Genomic DNA, 24,097 nt, shown 5'->3' with positions numbered 1-24,097 from the left:
TCTCCAGTGGCTGAATGATGCTGCCAGCTCAAGGAGTCCCTTAGCTGCTGACAGCCAGAGTCAAGGGAGGGATGTCTCAGTCCTGGTCCCTCAGCATCCCCTCGTGGCTGATGTCCTACTCAGTGACAGGGACAGGTGGCCCTTTGGGAGATCTTGTGTTCTTAAAACAGAATAATAAGAGATGATATTGTTGAAGCAAGAAGCCTTATCAAGGCAGGTAGCATTCACTTCTAATTCATATCAAAGCAGAGAGACAGAAGGATTTGGAACTCCCATTCCTGTTCCCAGTGCATAAGGGACTCTTCCATGGATCTGGGAATAAAGAAGATGGGAAAAGACGGTTTAAGAACTCTGTGTAGGGAAAGGAAAACAAAGAGGTGGAGGAAAGGAATAACAGACTTTTTTATTTTCAACCTTCCTGAAATGACTGCATTGGAGTCTTCACTGGCTGTGTTTCCAAAGTTGCTTCCTGCATTTAAATTAAATAATGAAAGCCTGGAAAACCCCAAGTCATTAGAAATGTGATAAACTTTCTCCTTATTCAGCAGGCATTTCTGATTACATGCAGATTGTTATTTTGGGCTTTGCATAACTTAAGTAGCTGACTTAGTGTGTAAAAACAAATTAAAATTACCAGTATAAAGTCACCATTTAAGCAATCCAGGTGGAAAGGGTACAAGAATATCTATGTGCACCTCTCCAGCTGCACTATCTCCTCTTCCTCCCCTCGAAAAATCATTGTTTCATTATGCAGATTTGTGCAGGCTGCGTCTTTTGCTAAGTTTTCATTGCAAAGCTAATAGCCGAGGCAATTGTGTGGATAAGCAGAGACTTAAATCATTTGGAAACTGTTGAGAGAGGACAGATCTGATAATAATAACCTTCATGGCTGGCAAGTTACAGCTGCTTTTGACAACTTGTAACGATGAAGGCTTATAGTAAAGTTAAGAGCTAAATATCTGTACTGTGCCATAGGATCAATTTCAATTCCCAAGTATAAAGCTTCAAACTTTAGACTGCTTTTATCATCTTTCAGCTTACTTTGTTTTTCTCCAAGTTAAAAAGGAGTTGGTTTTTTTTATAAACGTTAGAGTGCTTTTTTCTTTCTTTTTTTTTTTTTTTTCTTTAACGCAGCTTAGTTAATTTATTTCAGTGCAAAGAAAGTGTGGTCTTAGTGAAGCCACAGGTGTTTGTCAGTTATAGCAGGAGTTGCAGAAGTATGTTGTATTAGCATGTTTTGCATCATCTCAGAACATTTTTTGTTCTATAGTGGTGACTTCCAGACTGCACATAGGTAACCATTATAATAGCACATGATAAATCTCCAACAGTATATGTAAAAGGTCTCGTCAGGATTGTGGTTACCACCAATAGCTTTTATCAAAGAAAAAAATAAGGAAATAAAAAAGAACATAGAGCATCAGTGGCAGCACTTGAGGAGCCCTGTGCCCCAATAGAATATTTTAAAAGTAGAATGGGTTCAGAAAAGAGCAATGAGAAGTCCAAAAACTCTGCTTCGCGGTGAATGATTCAGAAAGCCGTAACTTTTCAGAGAATCAGAGAAGGTTGGGGTGGTTGGGTCACTGTCAGTAACTACCTATAGAGGGTGGAAAGTCTGCTCAAGCAGGGCTGATTGGCCAGGATGAAAGCTGAAAGCTGAAGTGAGACCAGTTCAGATTAGATGCACGTTTAGATTAGAGCAATTAGTGGAAAGGTTTACCAGAGAGTGGCATGGGCTGCCTTTGGCTTAAAACAAGGATACGGAGAGAGCACGTCTTTCTAGAGAGACACAGCATGGCTCGGTGACAAAACACAGACCTGATGCAGGGATGGCTGGGTGAAATGGTCCAACCTGGGATATACAGGTGGCCACAGAAGAGGATTGCAGTGGCCTGAAACTTAGGAAAGCTGTTCATATTACCTAGCAGTTGACAGCTTGCAATCTAAAAACAGTCAGCAAATGGGGATAGTGCTGCCTTCCCCACCATCTCTAAGAGAAGGGGGAAGTGAGCAGAAATTAAATGACTTCTGGGTCACACATCGAGCCGGTGGCCAGGCTGGGACTAGAGCAGAATCTGCTGCCGGCTTGTGCTACATTTCATCAGGCAGACACCTCCCTCTTCTTCCCCAGGCAGGAGCACAGCCTGACCAGAGAGACATTTGCAGTGATCCAGCCAAAATTTGGATTTCTCCTTTCAGTATCTCTCAGAGCCCAGCAAAAGAAGTAATGTCATGACATTCATCCAGGTTCATTAACGAGGAGCGTAGCTGGATTAGATGCCTGGTTACTAAGGGGGTGTCTTTTCCAAGCTCCCTGCATCAGTTGGGTCAGCAAACACTTCCCACAGTCGGGGTGCAAGCAGCTGCTTTTACAGCCAGAAGTGCAGTTTACAGGCAAATCCCAGCTGTAATGAAGGCAATCAATTTCAGATGATCAAGGTCTGGCTTTTCCTGGGGACAGAAGGGATGCGTGCAAGAGAGGAGTGGGGTCAGACAACGGGTTAAAATGCACCTAGGTATGATTTGACAATCACTCCCCTGATAACAGCTTATAATGTTTACAATTTGTCTTCTGTTTTGTTTTGTGATTTCAGGAGCAGAAGGCACAGTGTTCCCTAAATCTATAGAAACTCCCAATGTCAGGGCAGACCCCTTCAAGGAACTAAGGTAAACTTTGGAATGTGGTTTAACGGTAACTCAGTGGTGCCTGGTTGGAGTTGTGTGTGTTGCTGGGCATCATTTCTGCTTTTGCATAAGTGCTTGGGGATTCACTTTGGAAGGCATCACCAAGAGGATGCCATGGAAGAGAAGGGACCTGCCATGTTTACATGTAATATGACCAAGCTAAAGGCAGTCACAGGTCACAAGAGCATCGTTTCTCCTCTGCAACATTCTCTGCATACCCTGGGTTCAGCATTTGTAAGAAAATAGAGAAATCTTTTTCTGGTTGTGTAGGGAGGTTCTGAATCACAGGGAGTAGGAGCAGGAAAAAGGATAATGCTCTCTGGCATTATCTGTCTTGCAGAAATGCAAACCCTCCCTGACCTATACAGGGTCTAGCTGTGCATGCATGTAACTGCTGACACTCGCAGAGATGCCGCTTGCTGACAGCAATATATCAGGAGGGAATAAACAGCACAGCTCCAGAGAACTAGCTTTGCCCTTAAGCTAATGCTGGGCATTATATTTTTTTTTTTTTTTTTAAAAAAGTGTGGCACTACAGGTTAGTTTGGATGACTCGTCTCTGAAAAGAGACTGATCATATGGCCTAAGAAATTATTGACTGAATCTCCTGATATTTTCTGACCAAGAGGGCTGTAGGAGTTTGCCATCAATGCTCTAATTATCCTTCCTTAGCAAAAGAGAGAGAGAGAGAAGAGGTGAAAAAAAAATCTCCAGGAGGACATCTTGTCCTTAGGTCTTGGGTTGCAAACTCTCCTTTCCTGGAAAGTGCTGGGGATGAAGCAATCTTCAGACAGCTGAAGTTGTGCAGGAGCTCTGCAGATTCACTGCAGATGCACGGAGATGGGAGAGGACCTCTCATTAACTCTCTCTGCTCAAATGCTGGGGATAGTTATGGCCCAGGTAGATCGCTGTGGAAGATGAAGAGTATCCTGGCTGCCTTCCCTTGGGTGTATCTCTATCTTTCAGTTTCTCTCTGGAAATGCTCTGATTGTTCCCATTTTGCGCTCTGGGGAATCGTATGTCAGACAACAAGTGCAGTGGTGGCGTGATTCGGTTTGTTGTGAAAGTTTGTTCTCTTTCTCCATGCAGTGACTTTAACCCTGCCTTGTGGTTTTGCCAATCTTGGCACACTTCCTTTAAAAAAAGAGGAAAGAGGGTCTTTGCTCAGCCTGACACAGCTACCAGGGCAGCTCCAGGGTCTGCTGTGGTGGAAGAAGCCACAGGGAGGGCAGGGAGCAGTGCTGCAGAGCACATGCACCCTCCAGTTCTCCGGGCAGAGCAAGCAAACGGAGCAGTCAGCGGGGTGGCTGGATTTGTAGGTGAGGTTCACGTGACAAAGGCTTTCTGGCACAGCCCATCTTTGCTGATACTTTCAGAAAAAAAGAAAAAAAAAATCAATATCACGATTGAATTATCCAATAGCATCTAAATAACTTACAAAACCAGGTTCTGTTTTCAGTAGCACAAGAGAAATGCAAGAAGATTTAGGTACAAGTTTGTGGTTACTTAGGACTTTTCTAAACATGGGAAGGGAATTTAATCCAAAGAAGTGTAGGGTGTCATATTAGAGAGGACAAATGTGAATTAAAATGGCCTTAATCTGATTGAGTATGCTTCTGTTCCAAAGAGAATTAAGCTAAATGAAATTGAAATGAATTAATGGCAGCATCCCTGTGAGGGGTTGATTCGGTGTATTTGGTCTGCTTTAAATTCATGTTGTTATTTTGCTTGTTTTATGTAGAGAGCTGTTAGATAACTGACTTTCATTGAAATTAGTGGACCGGGTGAAAAAAATCCTGTAAAAATCTGGTGGGTTTTTTTCTTTTTCTTTTTTTAAGGGATAATCATTGAATATTGTTTACTTTGAAAAAAAAAAAAAAAAGTCCCACAGGGTTCTAAAACATTTTGTGTGCTTCTGAAAATTTTATCTTGGGAAAAAGAAATGTTTTTTCCACCACCCTGAGAAGAAAAGAGACAATGGTATCACAGTGTTGAGAAAGCAAGGTTTCCCAAGAGCAAATGCTCTATTCCTCCCCAAACCAAGAACCATCGCTTTCTCTCTCTACGTGTTGGAGCACTGGCTGCTTCTTAGGTAAAATGGTGCCTTTTGGGTACAGTACAGAGTTCACAGAGGAAATAATCTTACTCTGGGGAGACATTTTTTGGCACCTTCCTATTTTGATAGCAATGTGTCTGCATAAGGCGTCCTTTTGGCCTATTTAAAAACATGCTGCAGTGAAATGGGACTGAATGAGATTGCAGCCCATGGGTCCCAAGCTGTCATACACTGCTAGGAAAGCAGTATTGTAAACATGCACTCAGTAGCTGGTTTGACTCTAAAAGACCTTTTTTTTGGGAAAGTGCACATTCAGCTATTGCAGACTGTCACCAGACGCCACCAACCTCCATCACTCTTTCTAGACCGAATGGTTACCATTAGTTACGTGATTTAGCCATTTGCTCTTTTCAGTACCATACTGACTCCCACTTCTTTAGGAGACTTCAAAAGAAGGTGACAGCGACTGTCACTACCAGACAGAGAGGAGACCAACTGCTCCTGTCACCACTGGGAGTCAGACCATCTGTATGTCTTCTTTCCCTTCCTCCTCTCCTTAACAGACAGACTGATTTCCCCTGCAAGATAGGCAGTACGCCATTATGCCAGTCATCTCTTATTTCTTTTCTTCTTTTCCTCCCATCTCCCAAAGGCCTCCAGTCATGCCCATGTGTCACAAAGACTGACACGCTTTGAGTGGTGATGCACAAGTTCTCAACAGACGTTCTGTCCCCGTTTAGCTGACAAACGGTCTTCGGTTCATATAGCCTTTCATTTATTAGTAACCGCCTGCTCTACAAGGTGGTCACCATCCTGAACAACAGGCAAGGGGTGGTCCTTTTTTCTGAGTGCCTTTTTTAAAACACTTCTGTCTGCAATGGTTTAGATGGAGCAGGGGGCAATATGTGCAGAGCTTTCTCCCCACAAGCTAAGCCCATCAGAGAGCCACAAGGCTGCAAAAATTGGTTTGGTGCTTGTTTGAGCTAGGTCTGGACTTGGCTGCTGAGTCTTCTCAGGAGGTGCTCTCCTAAGTTGCGGAGAGACTCATGTGTCCTAAAGCAAGTTCAGCGCAGTATCAGTTGTAGTAGAAATGCCAGAGCTCATAAATGGCTTATTCAGTGCAGGGTGTTATCAACAGTTCATGTTTCCTATTTGGGATCTAGAATATTCTTTAATAATGACCTAAGAACTATGGATGGTTGAAAGACTATTTAATATAGTTCTGTGAACAGAACTATATTTCCATGTTTTTATTTATTTAAAGTAATTGTAGACTCTTGAAAGTTTTGGTGGTTGCTAATTGGGTTCTAAACTGATCAAAAACTGTAAAAAGGAAAAAAAATTCAAATTATATTCAAATTCTCAGAATGCTTAACATTGCCATCCAGTATCATCCTGAAATAGTTTAGGGGGAGGACTGGGGAGATTTGTTTTGACTTTGAAATATTTGTACTCATCCGAATTGACTTTTTAATGCAGGTTGGTGTCTTTGACACATGGTAATGTGATTGCCTATGTATAAAAGTGGAATTCAAGATGACCTTTTCTCTCCGGATTATTTTAGCAGCACCCAAGTAACTTGGCAAGAGCCTGTCTTGAGAGCATCTCCTTGACACTGGCAGGAATCACCTGCCTTTCTCTATTTATCTTCTTCCAAAAGGCAAATATATGCCAAGGAGGCTAACAGAAGTTGTCCAACAGACACAAGATCAGCACTCTTGCGAGGTGAGGGGTAAAGCCTAGACTAGCCAATGAGTAAGGAAAAAGGGAAATAATTTGAGAGGAGGGGATTAAAAAGTGGATGATCCAATATAAGAAAAAAATGTCAGGAGGATGTTGTTGTAGTGCTAAGTGCTGGAAGCTGGGAGGGTGTATGCCTGATGGGTGCTGCATTACAGCATCCATCCCAGTCCCTGGGCTCAGAGCAAGTCTAAGAACCTCCCCGGTGTCCAGGTCATCCTGGGCAGGGGCACCCGGAGTGTGGAAACCTGGTTTAGGGCATTTCTGCTCCCAGAGTTAAATAGAAAGAAATCAGACAGCATGAAGTTCACTCTGTGAGGGGCAAGCACACACCTGGAATTCATCCACAATTATTGTAGGTTAAAAATATAGTAAACTGCTCATCCAAGGCCAGGAAACCAAGGGATGACTGTTTTTCCTGTAATGCACAAATATAGTTAAGAGAGAATTAATCCCTTGGGCTTGAAGGGGTAATTTTTGACCAAAGTTAATTATGAAGCACTGAAAGTACCAAATGGCAGATGAAATGTACTTGCAGCTTGATTTTATTAGTGCAATTCTACCTTACCATGTACGGTACTGAACTATCCAAATAGTCCAAGTGAGACCTATTGTAACAAAAAGCAATTTAAATACAGTGCTCAGCTAATGCAACAATACTCATTTTGCAAAACAGTAATTCTTACCGAATTGAGGTTTCTCTCAGCTGTGTTTCACAAGGCAGCACAGACATTTTCAATAAGTACAAACACAAATAATGTTTGTCTAAAACCCATTACATTAATAAAGATTAAGAGAATAACAATTAGAGGAAGTGCAAAAAAATAAATGGTATGAAAGAGGAAGTAATTGGTGGGAAATGGAAGTAGTTTATAAGGACTAGTGATCCTGAAACACTGTTTAGTTTACAGCAAGCACTTGGGGATTCCTGTGAGGTGTCATCAAGGGAGAAATGGCCAATGTAGCCTTGTGTCTAGCTGGTGTTATTTTCCAATTGATTTACCAGAAAGGACGCAATTCTTTTCTCTGTTATACCAGTGCAAGCCCAATAATTTTGGTAGTCCTACTGGCTTAAAAGACAACAGACTTTTGCCTTGGGATGAGCTTTCCACTTGTAACAAATATATTTTCATGTGACACAGGTGGGTTGGATTTATATGACTATCCCCACTAAAGTCAACACATTAGCGTACAACTGAACAGGTTCCTGGTTTCTAAACTTCAAGCTAATTTAGGTGGACTTTGATGAGTTTATTTTGAGTGGCAGAGGTCCTCATCACTCTCCATTTTCTAATCTAGGAGACCACATCTGACCTAACAATTTTCCCATGACAACCAAGGCTTCCTGAAATGCGTGCTGTCAGATGAAACTTTCTCAGAGGAGAATTCACGCTGGTTTCACAGCCACAGCCACTTTGCTTTAGCCTTTCCGCCTGTTGACATCCCTTCAAAGCTGCTGTCTGTTCATCTATTACAGAAGACAAGCCACGGCCCTCCCAAATCAAAGGCAGTCTTTCCATAGGCTTCTTGTGGGCAGTGTATTGAGATCTATTTACACCATTGGATATCAGGCTTGGAGTTAAGGAGGCAGTTGGTTGCTGGGGCTTTCCATCTGGTAAAGTATTTCTATTGCAAAAAGGGGGAGAAGATGGTTGCTGTTCCCTTTCCTTACCCCAGCAAATCTTCTCTGAATGGCCTTCATCTCTTCCATACCCAGCAGCAGAAAGAGGGGGGATTTAACTCTTGGTGCCCTTTCCTTCCCTGTCTTTAGCGGGTGAAGCCCAGGTTTGGATGAGATGCTCAGGAGGCACATGCCTGGGAAATGGCAGAGGTGTTGACGGAGCTTTGCTGATTTAAAGCGGCTGGATAAATCATGGCCCTGCCCTGTTCACAGAGCTGCTAATAGCATCTGTCCGTAGACAGGCAGATCCTCATCGAAGAGGGCTAATGGACGGTGAAAGCGGGCTTGGCAGGAAGGGGAGCTTGGCAGGAAGGTGTTTGGAACACAGTATACTGCTGAAGTGAAAAATGAGATAGGCTTAAGCTGGGGAAAAAAGACAAAGCAGACAGAATTTGTGGTTGAGCAGCCTGCAGTGGGGTGTGTGGCTCTTCCCAGATGCCCTCGTATCCCCTGTGCTACAGCAATGTGTGGGTGTGAGAGCTATGTGGCACTTCAAGTGAAAACAGGGGTGGGAACAGGGAGGCAAGGGGGCAGATTTCTAAATGAAATTACTGCCAAATGGCATAGCCTGTGGCATCGAGCAGTGGAAATGTCCCTCTCATTTGGTGGTTGGTGGGAGGATACACAAGACTCCTCTTCTTCTGCGTATTATTAAGCAGCATAATTGCAACTGGAGCAATGGCTCCAGACAGAGACCAGTTTAACTTTTCCTGGGCCCTGAATAAAATCCAACAGCCCGGTTCATTATTCTCTCTCTGCATTTATTCTGTAGGGGTTTCCTAATGCAAACAAAGCCTTTTTCTGGAAGATATTAATCATCAATTCTGACTGTTATCTCAGATTGAATATCTTTCTTGTACACAAGATCTGTATCCTGCCCAGGTGCGTTGCGCCCAGGATTGTCATTAGCTTTCAACAGCAGAATGTCTCTTGCTCCGTAATCAGAGCATTCATCTAACCTTCGAGTGCTGCTCACAAAGGTGTACGAGCCTGAAGTCCTCTGGGACTTGAGAGAAACCCTATCGGTGTGACCGATCTGTACAGTCAGACATGCATGTATATCCATTTGAATAACAAAAATGCGAGCTTTTTTTGCTTTTTTTAACTCTCTGTGCAGCACACCGCTAACCTTGAGTAGAAAATAGATGCTAATAAATGCGAGGTCTTAAAAATGTGAATTATAGCCATTTCACACTCCATGGCAGACTCACACTGGTGAAATGCCATAATACTTAATTACAATGCTTGTCCTTCTCTCAAGTGCAGATGACATTCCTCAGATAGATTTTGCAATGACATCTGTGGAAATAAGTTGCGAAACTAATTAGTTATTCATATAATACAGAATATTGACTGTGCACTGATTAAAAGGATGTGGTGACACCTCTAACATGATGTATCTGTGTAGCAGGTTAGTCTGCTCCCTGAGGTGGTATTTTTTGAAAGGTCTTACAGAAAATGATGAAAATACCCTTTAGCCTCTAGAATGCAGATGTTTATAGAAAATGTTGTCTTTCATTTACATTTTGATAATGATGAAGGAGAGCTGCCATGTTCCGGAGTGACATACCTTACTGCTTGTGCCCTGGGAGGAATACCTGGTCTGCAGGCTCTAGGAACCATTTTTGGGGTGTCAACGGTAATAAGATCTGCAGGTTATTGACTTACTGAGCCATAAGTGCCCTAAAAGCAATCGTTAGGCAGCTACCCAGCCAGAAGGGCAGGCTGACCAGCGCTTCTTTCAATCCCAGTTGGGCAAGGTGTTTGCCTGGAGCAGAGCCTGGCTAGTGCTGCTGTTACGTGGGGCAGTCGGGAGATGCCGCGCCGTGAATCAGTTGGTGTGCTGGTCTAGGATGCGGCATTTGTAATGCTCTCTGAGACGCTCAAAAGCTATTGTTTTATCATAACATTTGTACTTGAGATAGAGCTATTTGTACCAAGGATATTGAGCATGAAATACAGAAGTAAATAGAAAGGTGGCAAGGAAAGCACCTTACCCCACCTATCACTGTGATCCCAATCCTTTGCAAATACTGTGATATTTAGGATGTAATCGTGTTCAAAATGACTGAATAGCACAGAAGAGAAGGAGATTTTCCTTTGAACACTGTTCTTATCTTAAAGAAATGAGAGGAATGTAATCCACTGAACACTATGTTTGCTTTTTGGGTAGAAGAATATGTGGTTTTCTTTAATATTTCTCTCTATCCCTTTATACTTCTCTCCAGCTATATATCTCACATTTCTAAAACCCGAAATGAAGAGTGAAGCAGGCGAAATAAATATCTTTGCCTTACTCAGCACTCGGTACCTGCTTTTAAAGAAGGACCATCTCCCTGTGAGCACTTTGCAGGCGAGCCTGGGAGCTCCCCACGCCACAGCCGGGCCGAGCCCAACATGGGAACCACAGCTGGGGTTTCGCCTGCTGAAGAGCAGCAGTTAACGAACCAGCTTCCTTAAAACCGAGCATTTAACACAGACTTCTCGTGAACTTGGTACAAAATAGGGAAGGACAGTGGGGACGCTTTCCTGCCCAAGTGAGGAGTTTCTTGGGGTTTTGTTTCCTACTGCCGTCTGCCGATGCTGGAGGGTCTGGCTGTATCAAGGCAATAATACTTATTATTTAGTGCGAGTGAGGTACTTTGAGCTATACAAGTCCACTGTGATTGAAAAGGACACTTCTACAAATACAGTAATTGTACTTCAGACCGTAGTCAGGAATCAATAGCTGTTGCATAACCCTATTAAAGAGAGGAGAAAAATGCGTCCATAACTGTAATGGGATCCTTTCTTTTGAAAGCAGTGCTTTGTATACTTATTAAGAGAAATCATAAATATTCACTGTGCCTACAGAATCTTTATTCTGAATTTATGTTTCCTGTGGAATACAGTTGTTTTCTCTAGGCCAAACAAGAGTAGCTATGTTGTTTCCTCATGACTTGAATTGATTTTATCTTTTTAATGTGCGGTGGCTGCTGCTGCTGTACTCCTCGCGTGTATTTTGGAGTATGGATTTATCCCACGGGTTATTGTGGCACCACTGGCTGTTTTGAATAGTAATAATTTCCAGCCAAATGGCGTTGCTGAGTTCATATTAAGGGAATGTCACTCCCTGCTCTCGAATGGGTTTTGGACTCAGTTCTGCCTCTCCCTGAGGAGGCAGCACATGGCTAATGAGAAGGCAGTTCTCTAATGAGAACACCTTTCTAAATACAGCCCTGGAAGTGTTCAAAGGCCAGGTTGGATGGGGCTTTGAGCATCCTGGGCTACTGGGAGGTGTCTCTGCCCATGGCAGGGGGGTTGGAGCGAGATGACCTTTAAGATCACTTCCAACCCAAACCACTCGGCAGTCAAACCTGTGTCCCTTTTTGGGGACTGACCCCTGCACAACCCATAGTTGTTCCCCGGGTCTCTACTTCATTTAGCAGGATAATAATAACATATTGTTAGCATTAGCTGCATGCTGCCTTGCGCTTTCTGGGCTCAGCAGCGTTGCACTGGAGATGGTCGGTGACCCATCTTGCACCTTGTGCACATTCATGTCCCACAAAGGGAGGAAATGGAAATGCAGAAGCTGGCAGGTGGTTCCTCTTTCTCTTCTCCATCTTAGTAACATTGAAAGACTGTGGACTTCACCGCCTTAGTTCCAGATTCTGCTGACAATACTGAAGTTGCCAGTCCCCTGCTCTGGTTCCCAGCTGAGTTGGCACTGGAGTAACTCACTGAAAAAGCAGCGGTTTTTTGAAGCGAAACATATGAAAGCACCGTCTTAGAGGTGGAGTATTGCTGGTTTGAAAGGCAAAGTGACAGCCACCGTTTCATCTGTCAGCAGAGGTGGCTGCGATGAATACATACCTCGGTACATACACAGGGAAGTAAAATAATGTCATTTTTCAGCTGCACAAGGACATTGTGTCCTTGGACAGAAGAAGCCAAACTCATAAGCATGTGTTTCACACCGTGTCATATGGCTTCAGGGCCATGCAGGAGATGAGGAAGCAGAAATGTGATTTCAACCCAGTAATAGCCTAAAGGCGGGTGAGTGGCTCCAAGGAAGCCTGGAAAAGTACATTCAGAAATACAGCTTGGTTCTCTGGAGAGGAGGAGCAAATCTGCCAGGGTGCAGGACTGCAGAAGGAGAGGAGCTTCGCTCCTGGTTAGGCTAACACGGACGGGTGTCGGGCTCTTGGGACCCTCCTGGCAGCTCTTTTGCCAGCTGAAACTCAGCTGCAATTCTCTGTTTCTCATGTTGAGTTGACTTCAGTTCCTCAGTTCATAAGTTATCTCTTTCTTTTCACAACACAAAAAGAAAATCATGTTCTTTCCCGCTTTGCGTGGTTTCATGTCATTAAGGACAGTTATGGGAAGGCTGGCTGAGGACGTGTCATAAAGTGACATGAGGGAATCAAGCAAAAAAGTAAACCAAAAAAACCCCAAACTTAGGCCATCAAGGATCATAAAGGAGGTTGTAAAGCAGAGGGGAAATGGTCTCCTGGTGAGTTTGAGAACAGCTGAGAGGGCTGGATAATGAGGGGATGTGCTGCTGTAAGGAGATGTTCCCTGCCAGTGAACTCACTGAAAATCTGCTTATATTTGATATAATAAGGGGAAAAAGCAAGACACAAAGGGTTTATGCAACTAGTGCTGAACTGTGTGGCAGTGATAAAAATGTCATGTCCTGTCCACTTCCTTAAGTATTAACATTTTAAAAGTCAGAGAAAGAAGTAAAGTAAAATGTCAGTTTTTTATATTAAGGATTTGGTGTCTTAAATTTAATGAAGGAGTAATAAATATAAATGGATATTAATGGAAGGTTATTAGAGCTGTTCATTTTGATAGAAAATATGCAGTATCTTCTTATGCAATGCAAGAGGTTAAAGATTATTATTGCTTCCTAAAGTTTCTGAAATTAAATTCTCTCTCTTATGACCCACAAGGTATGATTGGAAGTGTGTGCATGTGAAATGGTTTGTAATAAATTCATATTGCACTAAAAGTCTCTTTAGAAAAACAGGATATCTTACAAGAATCAGCTGAGGAGCTGTGTCTAAAGATGGAACCTTTTTTATAAAGCTGAATAATTACATTTTGGAAACTCAAGTGCTGCCAGAAGGATCATCTGGAAAGCACAGAGAAATTTGTGAAAATGTCCTGAGCTTTCCACCAGTGGCTGAAACCCAGAGTCCCCTGGGTTAAAAACTACTTGACTTTAACATGCTTTTTTCAGATTTATACACTTCTAATTAATTACAAATGACATTTTTGACAGAGCCTTTTAGGGTACAAAAATTAAGTCCTTCGTAATTGCTGTTCATTTCTGTCTAAAGCCTCCAAACCTCTCAGTACCAGATAATCAATTCCTGTTCCCACGGGGCAGAAGGAACTGTGCTGGGAGCACAATGGAAAAAGCCAGTCCCAACTGTACGGTGCCAGGAGATTTGGGCAAGGTGTTTCTGCTCCTCACCAAATCCAAACCTTTAGGTGTATAGCATACTGCATGGCTTAATTCACTAATACTTGTTGAAGTACAGGAACTTTGGTAACGTGGGATTACCGATGCAGTTTTGGTGTTAGTATTAGTAGGCTAAATCCTGTAGGCAATGCTTTGCCTTTATTCAAAAAAAGGTTCCCATGAAAGGTCTTACTGAAAACATCAAGGGCAATACTGCTAGAGAGTGGAAAATGGAACACTAAATCTCACCTAGTCTTTTCCTGCTCTTTCCTGCTTAGCATGTGACAAATTTTCTAAAACATCCATTAAATATGTTGATTTTATGGGTTCTCAGTCGAGCAGTGGGGCATCATTTAATGTCTCCATCCATTGGCATTGTTCTGAGCAGTGAGAGAGGACCGAGCAATGACTTTGTGGGAACATTTTGCAGAGCTCTGAGATGCATGGCATTCAAGCAACATCACACCAGGAGTCTAAATCTATGAGTCTAGAGGTTAGTTACAGATAGAAGGAATAAATCAAGCAATAAAGGATGCCTATAAAAAAGGATGCTCCCTCTTAAATGAAGACACTTCAGAGTTCATCATAAACCTCTGACATATATTCAGTCACTCTGCCTTCCATCACAGCATAAAATATATTTCAAGGTGCCTGCGTATTTTATGCTGTAACCCCTAATAAATACATGCACATTTTCAATGATGTTGCATCATACCTTGTGAACTGATGTGACTTGAAAGGGGAATCGGTGTCAATGCAATGGGAATTCTGCAGGCAAAGGTGCTCAGATACACATTAAAAGTGTTTCTCTGACTCACACAGTATGTCAGAATGTCTGTGCGATACCAAAGCTAGTGTTGGTTTCATAATCATCTCTTTGAGAAAGCTTTCCTCTAGCTAGATGCCAGTTCTCTGTCTCTAAGTGAAGCAAAGCACATACAATTTCCTTAGTGTCTGGCTTTCCTAGTCCAGGCTATGGTAGATTACAGCAATGGCTAACCTGCCAGTGGAACTGAATGATTCTACAACAAAGCAAATGCTTTTTTTGGTTTCAATTTCCCGGGGAAAAAAACTTGATATAAACAAAAGCAACATCTTTGGCTGTGCTTTTACTTAGAGCGATGAATATCAAAATTAGTATTCGAAGAGTGAGGCTGAAATTTCAGCAGAGCCACTGAATACTTACATACAATGGTTCTCTTGCTCCCCAAATGGAGACTGTGGCTCTCTTGAAAGAACAATTGCAAGACTTTGGTAGTACCAATCCTTAAAATTGACCATCCTTTAATTTTTAGTAACTGTCAGGAATTAACGGTGTGGCATTGGTTTATGGAGCTACCCAGGCCACTTCTGCAGAGCTCCCTTCTGTTCAGGGATAAGTACTCTAGGAAGCTGCTAGTATATGTGTTATCCGTTAGGACGCATCAGCCACTCTCCATATGGTTTGTTGCAGTCAGAAAAATGCAAAATTTTTCTTAGAAGTGTCATTTTCTACAGTTCAAGAGCTGCATTTTCTCAAAGAGAAACAGTGAAGCAGAGCAGGCAATAATTATTATTAGTCAATATTTCCAAACGTAACTTAAGACATTTGAGCACTGAAGAGATTCATCTTTTGTAATGCTTGTTTTTTTCAGAGTATGATGGCCCATACTGTATAAACGTCAGGGGTCATGAGCCAGTCATTTTAAAAAAGAATGTTGGACAATTCTGGCATTTGCTACTTTAAAAAAAAAAAAAAAGAGGAACTAAACTTAGGAAAAAAAGCTGATGCTTTAAGTGCTTGTGGTCACTATAAGAATGTGCAGACTTTGCAAATCGGACCCAACTACTTGAAAAATGGTGGGATCTACTTTCGGTGGAAGGCGAGAGGCACAGAGACTGGGATGATCTGTTATTGCGTGAGAATAGCACGGTGTCTCCCTGTGGCACGCCACTAAACTTCTCATAAAAGACCATGTAATCTTGACTTCAAAAGATGTCAGAATTACCATGTTTTTTTAACAGACCTATGTATATATGTGAAAGTGCTGTATGTAGTAAGGGAGAAGTGATGCCTTATACTTCTTCTTTTATTGGCGTATCTCTTTTCTTTTGGCACTAAAGTTACCACAGTACCAAAGTCTGAAGAGTTTAGTATATGTGAATTGGAGACTTTGGATAGTGTACAAAGTGTATAGACAGGTAGATTCTGTCTTACTTTCCATCTGAATAACTACTGATTTACCCTGGATGGTCAAACAGCTATTTTCCATTCCGCATCTTAATATACTCATGGAGACAGCGAGGCTGTTGTGTATTTGAGGGATATAACTTTGAGTGATCTATGGGCAATGCTATATTTGACCATGTGTAAATTCCATTCTTCTGTGCTGTGTAAGGCCCTGATTGCTGGGGAGTTAATGAAGCAGCGTGTGGATGGGCAGCCAGCAAGCACACCACGCCGTGCTATTGAGCAAGTCACTCGGAAATACTCTGGCAGCTTTGCCTTTAGCACGGCTCAGCTTTTCCCGCTGTGCACTCTGCTAATATAAATATTCCTGAGCTGCCTTTATGTGTACTCAGGCCACCAGCATGTGTCTCTCCGTTTTTCCTGAAACCCTACCATTTCTTATATTGAAATAGGAGAGTTTAGAGCTATTTGAATTCTATTTCTGTACTCACAGCACGGAGCACAGTGGGAGGAAGAGCTGGATGTCACAGTCGCAGGACAAGCTGCATTCCCCTGTCCAATTGCATCCACCAAGTCCTTACCCTTTTGGAGTGGGATGCCAAAGGTCTCCCATTTCCACACCAAACCCTGTGACAGCCCTTGGTGCGCAATGCAGAGCGCTGTAGAGGTAACCGCGCTGGCTTTGGCACTGGAAGAGGGACAGCCCGGCTACCTGGCAGCTTTGCATGGGGCGATTTAACCTCCCACGCCGTGTGTTGCTCCAGGTAGAAATGTTCTCTGTGCATCAGCAGGGCCTGCTCTGCAGGTCTAACTGAGCTCAGGGGCTGATGTTCCTCTTCCTCAGCAGTAAGTGTGCACAGCACAAACGTAACAGGCTTTAACATCTCCAGCAGCAGAAAGGACTGGCAAATTTGCCTCAGAAGAGCTCCCAGTCTCATTTGCCAAGCCCAGTGCCTATAGTATAGCCCAGTTCACTCTCTCAGCGGAAAGCAAATAGAAAAATCATTTTCGCAGTGCCCAGCAATGTTTATCTTCCAGGTTGGCTGGCCTGCAGTGACATTAGTGTCCCCAGAGCTTCTGAACTTAATCATTTCCAGTTGCTGCTTGCCTGCTTGAAGCAGTCCTAGTCCACCCTCCAGTGTGTTCTTCCTGCCAGTCACTATGGGAACAGCAATCAAAGCTCATATTTATGGCTCTGTAGATGTCCAAGGTCACAGAGCACAGGTCTAGTGGGAACAATTAAAACAGGCCTGTCCAGTTATATCTCTTTAAGTTCTCCCCACATCATACCTCTAACTAGAGCAGTAAAGTTAAAGCAGCATGACTGTCAGGATGTGACTGCTTTATAAAAGATATCTTTTAGAGGAGATAAAGTTACTCTGTATGCTGTCATCTGTAGAAGTGTACTAGGAGTGTAGTCAGCATCGCTGGATGAAACCTGTCCCCTGGTGTGACTCCACATCCCCGCAGCCAGAGCTGTGCCCTGCAGCCCCAGGCAGGCATTCCCATGGCAGGAGCTCAGCCCTGCAGGCTGTGGGAAGGCAGATCCTACCTCGTGCACCACAAGTGCTGCTGGGATGGAGTTGTTTGAACTCTTTTGAAGTGGCGGAGTATGTTTATACTGGTTTGGTTGTGTGGTTTCAGTGACTCTGCCCTGGGTACTCCATTAGTGTCATCACCTGTTACCCAAAAATTGCAAAAGCTTGTTTTTAGGGTAAATGATGTTTAAAACTGGTGAGTTGCTCTATAGCAGTACACAGGAAAAAAGAGGGCTGTGGGAATCATTGGAGTAAGATGGAGAGAAGAACTGCAGTGAACTTAATAACATCTGAGGGACAGAAAATTAATTGCAATTTCCAAGTTTTGTAAGAGGCAGCTGTCTCCCTCTCCCCTCCTGTTTAAGCCAGAGTCAGGTTCTGTTGAGAGACCTGTGTGATGGGACTCACGGTCCCATTGACCGTGCTTTATTGAGTCCAGGGATGCAATAGGTTCCTTCCCTGGAGCGTTAATGGGGTATGTTATGTACAAACAAACATCGTTTTGGCCAGAAGATCCAGCAGCAGATACTGCATGAAAATAAGATACAGTTACCTCCTTCACATGCAATGGGCACAGGAGGATGCAACACCAGAATTTTGAAAACAGGCCAGCAGGCATGTAAACATCCTTAGAAATGTCCAGTCTTTTCTAATGGTCCTGTTATTTTAAATATTTTCCCTTCCAATTCACAGCTAATTGCGTTTGGGTAACCAGAGTATGTTTGGCTAATATTTTCTTATATAGGATTAGTTCCTAAATGCTGTAGGTGAAATGAGTTCTTTCTGTGCATAATGCTGTGTAGACAGCAAAAGAGAGAGTCCTTGCACCCACCGTGTCCTGAGCAAACAAGACAAAAGGAGACCAGGCATGGCACGCTGAAATTGCCTTTCTGGTGGCGTGCAGCAGTGCAGGGGCTGAGGCAGGAGAAAAGCCTGTTGCCTCTCATCCACTTCTAAATTGCTTTGAAAAACAAATATCCACTGCCACAATAAACTGGGATGCTGGGATGTTGCATGGACACAGTAACGCGTTTTACAACAGCTGCTCAAAAAACACCAAAGTTCCCATTTTGAAGCTTTGGGCTCGCAGTATTGAACACTTCCCCAGCATGTTGATGTACTGCCATGGGTGTGGGGTTGTTGGTTCTTCACCTTCCTAAATCGCAGCCAAGTCTTGGTCAACGTTTGGAGCCAACTTGAAAAGCTGTATTTTGATATCTGGGCAACGTTGAAGTCTGATCGTGACAAAAGAAAGGAAACATTGGGAAAGTCTGCAAGTCATTAATGCTGAGATTATTACTTACGCGTCTTGGAAAGGAGGGACAGGAGCTTCGAGCACCTCCTTCCCACTGAAGAAATTTCTCTGAAGGAAATTTTCTACTGTATTTTTGTGATACAGATACAGAGATTTCTCTGAGCTCTATATGGCAGGCTTGATACTCAGTGTCAAAACAAGTGATCTGTTAGGTTGACTCATTCCAGTGTTTTATCCCAGCAGTGACGCTGAGTAACGTTAGCAACTGGGTAGTGGTACTGGTTTAGACCGCAAGGTCCAGTGTTGAATGTGGCTGCTCAGCGTGGTGTGTGGACATGACACAAATGTCACCATTTCCTCGGGACACAAAGTGAGGACTGGATTCGCTATTCTGGAACTGGAGTTAGCCACTCCTGGCTGGTGGGACATGGGGTGTTACAAGAAATGCTGAATTTTTGGTGTTTCCTGTGCTAGGGAGACCATGGCACATAGCACTTCACTGTCTACAGGATGCAGGTCACATTTGGAAATCAGGCAGACTGGCAGCTTTGAATGGTAGAAATCAAGACACCTCACGCACTTTATCCTTGAGAAAAAACAGAAACACACCAGCATTCTAAAGAGAAGGGGAGAAACGTGCCCTAACTTCTAACCTATGTTAACCCTACCATACCCACTCGGTGGTGGCTTTGGGTACTGACACAGATGAAGACCGTGTTGGTAATTTTCACCAGGAAGGTTTTAGCAGTGGTGGCCACCCACAGATGATTGTCCATATTCCACATGCACTGGAGGAACCCAAACAGAGTTTAAGTTCTTTCCTGTTTTATTTTCCCTCCTGCTGCCTACCAAGCAGACAATAGATAGTGTTAATGTGACTGTTGAGAAATACCATGAGGGTGCAGGCAACTCAGAAAAAGCAAGGAATTCCAGGGAAAAAAAATTACACCTTACAGCTGTGATTGTTGTTGGTTTCAAAGGCAGTAAAATAACCACAATTATTTTTTTCTCTTGCAATGTTTCTTCATTATTATTATTTTGTTTGGCCATGCAAAGGAAGAATTAAGGTTGATTTTAAGGTCCAATTTCCTTTTCCATGTTATGTTTCCAAGGCAACTCTATTGACTTTTTTTAAAGGCAGTACTTGGGAAGTCAGTGAGGTTACCTCTGTGTACATGGGGGCATTCTCACCACACGGGACCATCTGAAGTTCCTTGTGGAGGTGACAACTCAGGGCCATGCTCTGCAGCAGAGGTGGCAGTCTGCTGTGAGAAAGTTTTCAGATGAGTTCTTTTGGGTACTAGGAGAAATCCTCGGCAAAGAGTTGCCTGTATCATTTGCTGTGTTGAAGAGAATTACTTCTCCTGGGCTGTGCTGAGCCATCCCCACTGCTGCTACACTGCAGTAAACCCAGGGAGCGTGGAATGCGCTCGCACGTGGTCACAAAGGCAGTTCATCACAGGGCTGGAAATTGGATTCCAGTGCTTCAACCACAAAGCCAGTCCTCCTACCTGCCTGCCTCTCTTTTGAAAATCAAAATAAAATAGAGTAAAATGAAATGAAATTCCCAGCTAAAAACCTGTTCTAGGAAGTGGTTATGCCACTGAGTGGTACAGAGGCTTTTCTGACACCAGTTCATTTTCTTTTTAATCCATTTCATATCACCTCCATTTGACCTCTTCCATTAGCAGCTGTAATTGTCTCTTTGTTATCTGCTAAAAAGTCATATAAGGGAGGTTATTACAGTCAAAATGCAGACTTACCCAAGGAAAGATGGGAGGAACCTTGTGGAAGTCAGGAAACGTGGAACGTTTTCTCATTTTGCTGTGGTTGACCCAAGGAACTGGAGAACAGATTTCTATACCTTAAAACAAACAAGGTCAACAACCTACAGCATGGATGCCAGCTATAGCACGGTGGCACATATCAAACAGCATAAGCAGAGCCAAGGGAAGGGGTCACAGCTTCTCGAGACAAGTGCCTGTGAGCAGCAGTGCTTCATAGCTCCCAGTCCCCACCAGTTCCAGGTGGACGAGGAGAGGAATGTAGCTGCCCTGTGCAGAGGTGGGTTCGTGCCAATATGGTCATCTCCCAGCACACAGTGAATTGCCAGCACCAGGCTCAGCCTCTCTTTTAGCTAAGAAAAATACCATCTAGCATGTCTCTTGAAAGCTTGCCAAACCTTACCTTAAAACATATGTTTTACTCAGGAGTGATTATGTGTAAAAGATAAACAGAAAACAGTTTGATTTTTAGCTGAAGATAAACTGATGCTAAGAATTTGCAAAACATCCTATTCCTAGAATTAAAGTAGTCCCTTTGGAGAAATCTCTGTACTCTCTTTTTCAGCAAGTCAGGGTTTTTTTTGTTTCCTGGTATCTTTCTCTCTCTGCTCCATTCCTCCCTCCACCTACCCACACAATCCCTTTATTTTCTTCTCTGCACCATTTCCCAACCTATTTTCCTTTGCATATTTGAAAACAAGAAATTATTTGGAAATCTCAAATAGCTGTAAGATTTTCAGTTATAGACGATCAAAGAGCTTTGAGACGAACTTCTTCAAATACTCCCCATCCCTCCCATTGCCCTGCCAAACTCCTTGGTTCCAAAGCGGCAACCAGTCACACAGGAGGAGCACTCGGCCCCTCTCTGAGTCTCTGTCCTCTTGCCCATTCCTTGGCAGTGTCTTGGTGTTTCTTGAGAGAAGACGTGTTCGTTTTTCACTTATTTCCATTCTCTATTGCACATTGTAAGTTGTACACAGGAAAATTTTCCAAGTTGTCAAAATAGGTTATAAAACAGTGCTATAACGGAGGGGTGGAGAGGGATCTTAAATCAGTGGATGCTTATTAAAAATTGGTTGTCTTGCTAAAAGGCAAGGTTTCAGTTCAGCTAGGTTTGATACGGGAATGAGCAACTGACTTCCAGGCTGATTTATGCCAGAAATCATACTAGGCACTGGTTATCACCCTATTCAGTGGCTGTATCCTGACCTAGACAGCATCTTTTGTGATCCCTCTTTGCTATCCCAGCTTTATAACTAGTAATGAATATAAGAAAAGTTAGGTCAAATTTAGTGATTGCCAGGGGTTTTGACCACGTAAAAAGTATTTCTTTTCACTGCAGCCAAGTACTGTGTTTCCGTGCATGGTCATAGTTGCTTCTAGAAGGATGTTTCTGCACTTGTGGTTAAGTGAGGCTGCTTTGAGTCTGCCAGGCAGCAGGACAGGGGCAGGGCAGGGAATTGCAGCTGGAAACAGGAATTGTGCCTCTAAGCAGGGAGCAAGGCTGCGAACGAGTGGTCTGGAGGGTGAAACATCTCCCCAACTCTGAGCAGGAGCCCAGCACATTTGAAAAGAGGAATGTGCAGTATCGCTGCATAATAATGGGGTGGCTTGGAGGAGTTTGGATCATTCCAGTGACCTTTAGTATGCAGATATGCAACGATATTGCTGGTGTAAATTGTGTCTGTGAAAGAGGCCACAACTTTGGCATATGCATCCCTTTAGATTGACAATTTATGCGTATTTACCATTTTGTGAAGTATACTGGGGACAGAAAATGGTACATCTTCTGCATAAAAATGAAAAGTAACTGAAAACCAGTTATATGCTCTATATAGCTCTGACCAGAGCGGGAAAATGACTACAGATTTGTGGTTGACAAGTTTCAGAAAAAGTTCAACGGAGAGTGAAAATTGACATTTAGCAAGTAGCAATTCAGCCTTCATTTTTTGTGAAGCTGCTTGAAATAAACTGCAGGTTTTAAACAAAATGTGTGATCAGTTTTATTGGATGTTGGTTGTCTCATTACTGCAGTTAATTAAAAGGGGGGACAAAAAGTCAAAGCCAGAGTCAATAAGTTTGTTAATAAAGATTTAATTTGGTGGAATCATTATAAATTGACTGTACAATGAATGGATATGCCACAGGAGTATGACTGTCTGAAGGTCTATAAATGGGTTTTCAGAAATAGCCATCAGGTTGTAGCCAATTTGTCATGCTAAATAAGCTCTTCAAATCCACTTAGGCAAGTGTGTGCACGTTTCCAAAGGATATCACCACCAAGTGTGTGATGCATACAGACAAACCTTTTTTTTCCAGCAGGTTTTATATTCTACCATTTCAAATCCTTTTTAGTTTTGTTATCTCTATATTTCTTATTGTAAGTGATTTACGATTAAGTCCAATCTTTTTAGAAGGAATGGACAAAGTCACTGAAGAAGAGAAAAGGTAAATCATCACTGCAGAAGGCACTGTAGGCTGAACCTGTGTGCTATCCACGTGAGATTTTAATCTACATGACCCTTTTCCTTTATGTCTGACCAAACAGCAGGTAAAAATCCCATGATAGATAGACTTCAAAAAGAGTTTAAAAAATGGAAATCTAGATCAACATTTCTTCTCTTTGTAAAGCAGTTCTGATGTAGAAGACTGCGTGCAAACTACTGATGGTAATGACTGCAATATTTGCATGGCACTGCACCCCTGCCAGTAATCCTCTCGTTTGAGTACTTCGGGTTATCACAAGAAAGTGGTTTCTCTGTCAGTGATGACATGCTGGTCTGCTCAGTTGGGATCATTTAACACCCTGAAAAACAGGAGAATATGATAAAATTTTTGTATGGTGCAGTCTTCCAAAGCAGAGCAGAGGAGCAAGCCATGAAAGTAGTGGAGAGTTGGCCCAAATTGACCCAGTGGTCAACCACTGACCACTGACTGCACACCGAAGTCACCCCAAAGTAGAGCAATGTATAATATCTGCGTTAACAAGTATTTTGTGGGTTAATCTATCAAGTTTTAGCTGGCTCACGTACCATCTTTCCATTGGGTTTTATAATTTTAGGTTAACCCGGGTGGCTTTTGTCCTCCTGCCACCCTCCAGAAGCCAGTGTAAACTTCAGGAAAAAGCCCATTTAAGCCTCGGCTGTTACCTCCAGGCTACAGTATAGCTGTCCCTCCCCCCGCTCCAGGGGCTCAGGTTTGCTACGAAATTCGGTGACCCCACAGACCTACTTTGTGATGTGTTCATCTCCTCCGTGTTCGTGGTGGCAGCGCTTTGTTAGACATTAGGTCGCAAGCGGTGTCAGTGGCGCTGATGAAGAGCTGCAATGCTTTGCTTCTATTTCTTTTTCTCCTCCCTGGCTTGGTGACAGTACGTCAAGATAATACCCAATCTTAGCAGCCTCTTCTGTACTTCTGGTTGAAAGGGTTTCTTCCAATTTATGCCTTTTAATTAGAAGCTTTCAACCTGTAATTAGAAACTTACACCAGCCCAACCTTTGTTTCTGAAAAATGGATTTGTGGTTTAGGCAATTATGGTAACATAAAAAGTAATTATTTTTCTCCATGTGTGAAATGAGCGTGCTCATTAATGCACCCAACAGGCAGAGGATTTTATTTTGTTTCGATTTGTTTTATTTTATTGCAGTAAGTTACGTAGCAAGGTATAGCAGACAAGCAAAAAAAGCCAAAAGGTGGTTTAGGTATGAGATGAGGTGTCTCTAACTACGGAGCCCGT

At 42.9% G+C, this 24,097-nt stretch overlaps 1 protein-coding gene across 2 annotated transcripts in view; it reads left to right on the top strand.

Annotated features, from left to right (window-relative positions):
- SGCD (sarcoglycan delta) overlaps positions 1 to 24,097 on the top strand; it is a 129,934-nt gene that overhangs the window by 94,824 nt on the left and 11,013 nt on the right. For both annotated transcript variants that reach the window (XM_074155449.1, XM_074155450.1), the window contains one exon: positions 2,595 to 2,667. In XM_074155449.1, the coding sequence (XP_074011550.1) occupies positions 2,595 to 2,667 (73 nt within the window). The remainder of the gene's footprint in view (positions 1 to 2,594; positions 2,668 to 24,097) is intronic.

This window comes from Numenius arquata, chromosome 11 (genome assembly GCF_964106895.1).
Source record: "Numenius arquata chromosome 11, bNumArq3.hap1.1, whole genome shotgun sequence".
Classification (NCBI taxonomy): domain Eukaryota; kingdom Metazoa; phylum Chordata; class Aves; order Charadriiformes; family Scolopacidae; genus Numenius; species Numenius arquata.
The sequence above is the reverse complement of the archived record's forward strand: the minus strand, read 5'-3'. Positions and strand labels throughout refer to the sequence as shown.